Below are 8,368 nucleotides of genomic sequence, written 5' to 3' on the forward strand. Positions count from 1 at the left end.
AGCTAATTTTTTGTATTTTTAGTAGAGACGGGGTTTCACCATGTTGACCAGGATGGTCTCGATCTCTTGACCTCGTGATCCACCCGCCTCGGCCTCCCACAGTGCTGGGATTACAGTATCCCTGCCTTTTGAGGGGAAGAGAGGAGGAACTGGGCTTGCTAAAAAGAACTTCCATAAAATTTCCTTCATTGCTCAAAGGCCAGTAAAGAGTAGTCTATTCTGTATGATAGCTTGCTTCACGTGGTACGTTTGTACCAGTTTGTAGTTTCACAAAGGCATGATTTGCAAACTCCTTACAAATTGAAAACAGCAAGGGAAGTCTGTGATTGGCTTAAAGAGTTATCAGTTAAGGTTTAGACACAATCGGGGTGAGTGTGTACTTTCAGTAGAAACCCATTTCTTGTTTCTAGAATCAACATAAAATTTTCACTGATACTTACATCAACATTCACAGTGTGGTAATCTGAATTGGCAGGTATCCAGGTGTGACTAGCTTCAGAAAAACCAGCATTTGAACTATTGTCCCACTGCATTGGTGACTTTGAGAGTAGGGTATTCTATGTCAAAAGACCAGAAAGAGGAAACAGTGGTCTGGTTATTAAAAGAAATGTACTTTGGTGCTGATTTACGTCATAAATTTTTAATTCCCTGTAGTTTTAGCTAGTGCTTGTACTCACTAGCATTTCTGATGAAAAGGCCTTAACATTCAGTACATAAACGAGTTTCACACTTTTAACTAGAAAGTACCTAATAACATTGACTTTGAATAGACAATACTAGTTGAACTTTAACATTTGAATTTGAATAGACAATACTAATTGAACCTTAATACGTGCTTGAAATCATTGCTGCTTTTGCCTAAAAATCAGTAATGTAGGATTTAAAAATGTGCTGTTACCGTTTTATACAACTTCTACTGTGGTACAGTGATGGTGAATTTAAGAACATTGCCATGTACAAGTGAGTGTGAATTCTATCCTACTGGTTTATTCAGCCTGTTTATTGCTCATGGGTGTGCACACGTAAATGTAGGAGCTGATAGAGAAAAAAAGCTACCTTAAATATTAGGGAAATTGGATCTCATACAATTGAAAGCTAACCAGGCAAATTAAAGTTTCAAGATAGTCATCTGCCCAGCAACACAATTCTGAAATCTGTAGCTGCAAAATAAAAAACTGCTCAACTCTGAGGCTGTGCACTGCACTTGATAACATAAAAGGAAGAGTCTTTGTGCTGTGGTCACCCAAGACCAAACAGGACAAATAAGAACTAAAGAAATAAGTGTTCCTAACTCCACATTTCAAGTAGAGGGAAATGAATAATAATCTAAAGTAAACCACTGGTTCTCCATTTTTAGTGTGCCTCTCAACACGGTATTCCTGGCAAAAAGGAAAATAATAAATTTTAGTGTGCTTATCAGGTGGAAAACATCTTTAAAATGCCTTACCCAAGAAGTTCAGTTGTGTGGCTCAGAAAGCATTTTTAAAATAAGCTCTCAAACTACCACGAAAGCTGAGAATTCTTACTAACAGTAAAAAAGAAAAGCAAAGTAACCATGATTTTCAGCAGTAGAATAGAGAGACAGTAAGTTCCCTGATTTGGCAAAAAAATTAAAAATGAGTCCTTGGTTTTATAGCTGTGACAAATAGTCAAGTTGTATTCAACTTACAGTATCGTAGCTTTCATTGAGATTTGTGGCTACAATATTTCCCATTCCAATTTCCTCTCCATAGTAAGTTATAGGAGTTCCAGGGAGTGTGAAAAGAAGCATGTTCATCATGTTGACATACTCATTCCCCAAACGAGAAGTTAGCCTGGAACTGTCTGGTCCACCAATCTGAAAGGCAGATATATTTAAGAACACAGCTCTGTACACAGTTTTCTGAAAGATTTACCCCATTTTTCACAGAAAGTTCCCCAGGCAGTACAAAGTGGATGTGGTAACTTGGTATTAGCAAGCCTAGACTTGAGTCCTAGGCCTGCTACTTGCTGTGTAACTGACCAATTATCTTGGCCACTGATGTGCAAGAAAATGGGGATAAGAATTTACTTCACAGTGATATTGCAAATAAAATTCAGTGAGTACATTATTCATATTTTCTCACATCTGGATAAGAGAATATTGACAGGAAAGAAAAGAAGACTGTTTCCTCCACAGAGAGCAAGACAATAATAAGGTGAAAGGGACAGGCCTAAGGAAGACTTCTGATGTGTCTTTTAAAAAATTGCTTTGACTTACAAACTATTCAAACAAAAAATTTTAAGTCAACTTTTAGAAAGAATTTACATAGTCCAAGATGAAATTTTATAAAGTGTTTTCTATTTTTAAATATATTTCCATGTTAAATGTTTGGGTATATAACATCTAGTCCTTATTTAAATAAGACTGTTTAAATAGTAATTTCTTTAAATCACTTGACAACTCTTTCCATAACACATAACTCAAACCATCATGTGCATATGCTGAGCATGGCACTTTACTGTTTAAAAAGTACTTTCACATCTATGTTTCCCTCCTTCATAGTGCCTTTCAAGTACTATCCATTTTACAAATGACGAAACAAGCTCTGAGAACTTGTGTCATTTATTGAAGTAGTAGTATGAGACAGAACTAGCTTTTGAACTTGAGTCTTAGGACAAGACTTAATCGCTACAATTCAAGAAATGGGAGGTTGCTTTTTTTTTTTTTTTTTTTTAACTTCCTCAGATATATGAAAATCATCTTTATAATTATGTTTTTATAGACCATTGTGAAGTGTTTTTCTATTTTTATGGCCAGAAAATTAGGTCAGTTTTTGCCTCCATCCTTTTATTCTTTTCATTATCATGAGATCTGACAGGAAACCCTTTGATTTCTCAAGTCTTCTGGACATAGAGCACAACAAACATTGGCAAAGGGAGAATGTGATTTTGAATCATCATACTACTTAAAATGTCCAGTTTTTAGCAATAACAAAAATACAAAACAGGCAAAGAAACAGGAAAGTATGGCTAATATAATGGTGGGGGAATCAATAGCAAATGTTGCTTAGGAAGACCAAACATTGGACTTACTAGACAAAGACTTTAAGCCAGCTAATATTCTGATATTCAAAGAAAAAAGCTGTGTCTAAAGAATTTAAAGGAAGTACATGAACAGAGTTATCAGTATCAGTAAAGAGAAATTATGAAAATTTTAGAGTTAATAAGTACAATAGCTAAATTGAGACATTTACTAGAGGGGCTTGACAAATTTGAACTAGCAAAGGAATCAGAAAACTTGAAGACAGGTCAATTGAGGGTATCTGGTCTGAGAACCAGAAAGAAAAAATAAGAATGAGGCCAGGCACCGTGGCTCCCACCTATAATCCCAGCGCTTCAGGATGCCAAGGCAGGAGGATTGCTTGAGCCCAGGAGTTCTAGACCAGACTGGGCAACATGGTAAGACCCCATGTCTACAAAAACTTAAAAATTTAGCTAGCCATGGTGGCATGTACCTGTAGTCCCAGCTACTCAAGAAGCTGAGGTGGGAAAATTGAGCACAGGATGTCAAGGTTGCAGTGAGCCATGTTTATACCACTGCACTCCAGCATGGGAAAGAGACCAAAAAAAAAAAAAAAAAAAAAAAAAAAAAAAAGCAGACTCAGACACCTGTGGGATACTATCATGCTTACCAACATAGGCATAATGGGAGTCTCAAAAGGGAGGGAAATGGTCAGTAATAATATTTGAAAAAATAATGGCCAACAACTTCCCACATTTGATTTTTTTTTTTTAATTGTGTATCTAAAACCTCAATGGACTCCAAGTAGGACAAAATTAAAAAGACTCACCTGGACATATCTGTCAAACCATTAAAAGGCACAGAATATTCAAAGGAACAAATTGGTACGTCACATGTAAGGGAGTCTCAATAAGATTAGCAATAGACTTCTTATCAGAAACCATGGAGGCCAGAGGGCAATGGAATGATGTTTGAAGTGATGAAAGAAAGAACTTAAACCAAGATTTCCACATCCAGCAATTTTTTCCAAATCCATCCACTGTTTTTCAATAATGTATAAAGTGAGATACCACTTCACACCTACTATGATGGGTATAAATTTTAAAAACAAGACAGAAAAGTGTTTGTGAGGATGTTAAGAAATTTTACATTGCTGATAGGAATGTAAAATGGGGAAGTCACTGTGGAAAACAGTTTGATATTTCCTCGAAAAGTTAAACATAGAAGTACTGTATGATCCAAGGCTGGGCACAGTGGCTCACACCTGTAATCCTAACGCTGGGAGGCCAAGGTGGAAGGATCACTTGAGCTCAGGAGTTCAAGACCAGCATGGACAACATGGCAAAACCCCATCTCCACAAAAAATACAAAAATGTCAAACAAGTACTACATGATCCAGCAATTCCACTCCACTGTACAGATCCAAAAGAACTGAAATCTGGGGCTCAAACAGACACCTTGTACACCATTTGTAACATTATTCCCATAGCCAAAAAGAGGCACCAAATGCCCACCAACAGATGAATAGATAAAATGTCTTACATAAGTACAAAGGAATGTTAGTTGCAAAAAGGAGTAAGATCTGATAAATGCTATTGTATGAAGGAAACTTGAAAACATTAAGCTCAGTGAAATAAGGCAGACACAAAAGGACAAATACTGTATGATTCCACTATGAGTTACCTACAATAGGCAAATTTATAGAGCCTGAAAATAGAATGGAAGATATTAGGGGTTAGTGGTGGCAGTGAAGAATTAATGTTCAGTGGGCACAGATTTTCTGTTTAGGATGATAAAAGTTCCAGAAACTGATAATGGTGATGGTTATACAACATTTTAAATATATTTAATGCACTAAATTATACACATTTAAATGTTTAAAATTATGTTTTATGTATATTTTGCCATAATTTTAAAATTTCCGCAGGAATTCATGGTAAACTACTAGAAACAAGAAACAAGTTCAGCAATGTTGTAGGATACAAGATCATTATACACAAATCTATTGTATTTCTATACACATAACGAAAAAATGAAATAAACAGTTTACAATAACATCAAAAGAACAAAATACTTAGAAAAAGTTGAACAAAAAGTTAAAGATTTAACAGTGAAAAACACAAAACAAAAGAAATTAAAGACCTAAGTAAGATACATCTGTATTCATGGATTGGCAGACTTAATACTGTTAAGATGGCATGACTAAAAAAAAAATGATAAAACAGATTCAATGCAATCCCTATCAAAATCCCAGTTGGCTATTCTAAAATGTATATGAAAGTCCTAAAATTTACATGGAAATGTAAGGTACCCAGAACAGCTAAAATAATCTTGAAAAATAACAAAGTTGGAGGACTCACACTTCTCTTATGTCAAAACTTACTACTAAGCTACACTAATCAATTCAGGGTATTCAGGCATAGAAACAGACATACAGATCAACAGAACTGAGAGTCTGGAAATCTAATCAGTTGATGTTTTTTTTTGTTTTGTTTTAGAGAGAGGGTCTCACTGTCACCCAGGCTGGAGTGCAGTAGTGTAATCATGGCTCACTGCAACCTTGAACTCCTGGGCTCAAGTGATACTCCCACCTCAACCTCCCAAAATGCTGCAATTTCAGGTGTGAGCCCCCATGCCTAGCCTGTAATCAGTTGATTTTTCAAAAAAGGTTCCATGATAATCCAATGAAGGAAACAATAGTCTTTTTAGCATATGGTACTGGAATAAATGGACCAGGCAATTGTTTCTAATATACCTAAAGTACAAGCAACAACAACAAAATAATTGGACTTCATAAAAATTAAAAATTTTTATGCTTTTCAAGGGATACTATCAAGAAAGTGACATGAGGTTGGGTGCGGTGGCTCACACCTGTAATCCCAGCACTTTGGGAGGCCGAGGCAGGCGGATCACGAGGTGAGGAGTTCAAGACCAGCCTGGCCAACACGGTGAAACCCTGCCTCTACTTAAGAAAACAAACCCACAGCTGCTGCAGTGGTACACACCTGCTGTCCTAGCTACTCGGGAGGCTGAGGCAGGAGAATCACTTGAACCTGGGAGGCAGAGGTTGGAGTGACAGATTGTGCCACTGCCCTCCAGCCTGGGCAACGAAGTGAGACTCCATCTCAAAAAAAAAAAGTGACATGAAAGCCCACAGAATGGGAGAAAATGCTTGCAAATCATCTATCCAGAATATATCAGAAATTCTTACAATAAAAAGACAACCAAATTTAACTATAGGCAAAGAATTTGAATAGACATTTCTCCAAATAAGACATGCAAATGTCCAATAAGCACATGAAAATGCCTTCAACAAAATTAGCCATTAGGAAAATGCAAGAAAAAAAAAATACACACACAAAATGAGATAACAATTTGACACTCAGCAGGAAGGCCATAATCAGAAAGGCAGACTATCACAAGGCTTGATGAGATGTGGAAAAACTTGAACTCATAACATTGCTGGTGGGAATGTAAAATCGTGTAGCTACTTTGGAAAACAGTTTGGCAGTTCCTCAAATAGTTAAATGTAGACTTACCATATGCCTAGTGGGACAATTCCACCAGAGAGAACTGAAAATATGTTTTTATAGAAACTTGTACACAAATGTCCATAGCATCACTATTCATAATAGTCCAAAAGTGAAAACAACTCAAATGTCTGTCCATTCACAAATGGATAAACAAAATGTGCTTTATGGAAGCATTCAGCCAGAAAGAGGAACGATGTACCGATACACACTACGACATGGATAAACCTTGAAGACACTATGTTAAGTGAAAGAAGCTAGACACAAAAGGCCCATATTTTATAACTCTTTATATGAAATGCCCTGAGTAGGCAAACCCGTGGACACAGGAGGTAGGTGAGTGGTTGCCGGAGACTGAGGACAGAGAGGGAGGGGCCATGCAGTGATTGCTAATGGATATATGGTTTCTTTTTTGGTGATGAAAATGCTCTGGAATGAGACATTGATGATGCTTGCATGATACCAAAAAAAAAAAAAAAAAAAAAAACAACTTAATTACATACTTTAGAAAGGATAAATTTTGGCCAGGCACGGTGGCTCATGTCTGTAATCCCTGCACTTCGGGAGGCCGAGGCAGGTGATCACCTGAGGTCAGGAGTTCGAGACCAGGCTGGCCAACGTGATGAAACCCTGTCTTTTTGTATTTGTTAAAATACAAAAAATTAGCTGTGTGTGGTGGCGGGCACCTGTAATCCCAGCTACTCTGGAGGCTGAGGCAAGAGAATTACTTGAACCAGGAGGTGGAGGTTGCAGTGAGCCAAGATCACACCACTGCATTCCAGCCTGCTAGGCAATAAGAGCAAGACTCTGTCTCAAAAAAAAAAAAAAAAAAACGTAAATTTTATGGTATGTGAACGATGTCTCAACAAAGCTGTTATTTAAAAATTGTAGTATAGTTTTAATACTTACAGTTAACAAATTAAAGCTTTTACCATGCCTAAATTTGAGCCTCTTTCCCCTCTCTGGACAGAGAAAGGCTCTGGCAATAGAAACATACATTCTTGCCAATTAAAGCATCAGAAAAAATTGAAATAAGCTTAATCATGGTTCACAGATTCAGTGTTTTTCTGCCCAGGCTGCATTTTCTCCTTCCTTATCCTTTCAGTTTTTCATCAGGCTGTGTAAGACAGCTGGCAGGAATCTGTGTCTCTAAAGTATCAAAATCATACCACGTTTCAAGGCCCAGCTCAAACCTACAAGTATTGTGGAGGCACCACAGAAGATATTGACTAGTAGAAGACAACTCTCTATACTATACAAGAGCAACTCTTTATAGTATATAAGAGAAGGACACCTTTGTTAAATTGCTGAACTGCTAAGAGTAACAGCACCAGCAATAAACAAGCCCTGAGCCTGAGCACCTCAGTGTGAGGTGGGCACTGTGCTAGGATGCTGGGAACCTGCCTCCGCCCTTAATGAGTGAACCATCTGGCAGGGAAAGCAGATGTTGTGGAAGTGTGTGGACTTTAAGGGAATGAAGGGGTGCTATGGTATAAATAGGTAGACCTGACACCTCATTTGGGGGCTCCAGAAGGCTTACTATGGTGACACATACCCGAGACCTAAATGGTGAGACCAAAGAAACAGCATAAGATGGTAGAGATACAGAGAAATGAAGGATTACAGAGATGAAAGAGGTGTTTGAGAGCCGACATTTTAAATATATATACACTTTAATATATTAAAGAAAGGAGGGTTGTCTTTTGTATGAAAGAAAAAAACCGGCTGGGCGCGGTGGCTCAAGCGTGTAATCCCAGCACTTTGGGAGGCCGAGGCGGGTGGATCACGAGGTCAAGAGATCGAGACCATCCTGGTCAACATGGTGAAACCCCGTCTCTACTAAAAATACAAAAAA

General features: G+C 37.6%; 1 protein-coding gene across 2 annotated transcripts in view; it reads right to left on the bottom strand.

The window, feature by feature from the left end:
* The window catches only part of SLC3A1 (solute carrier family 3 member 1), a 46,331-nt gene that overhangs the window by 6,594 nt on the left and 31,369 nt on the right, over window positions 1–8,368 (bottom strand). For both annotated transcript variants that reach the window (XM_017544842.2, XM_037744407.1), the window contains exons 8-9: window positions 1,670–1,837; window positions 441–557 (exon numbers count right to left, since the gene is read on the bottom strand). In XM_017544842.2, the coding sequence (XP_017400331.1) occupies window positions 441–557; window positions 1,670–1,837 (285 nt within the window). The remainder of the gene's footprint in view (window positions 1–440; window positions 558–1,669; window positions 1,838–8,368) is intronic.

This window comes from Cebus imitator, unplaced genomic scaffold (genome assembly GCF_001604975.1).
Source record: "Cebus imitator isolate Cc_AM_T3 unplaced genomic scaffold, Cebus_imitator-1.0 Scaffold172, whole genome shotgun sequence".
Taxonomy (NCBI): domain Eukaryota; kingdom Metazoa; phylum Chordata; class Mammalia; order Primates; family Cebidae; genus Cebus; species Cebus imitator.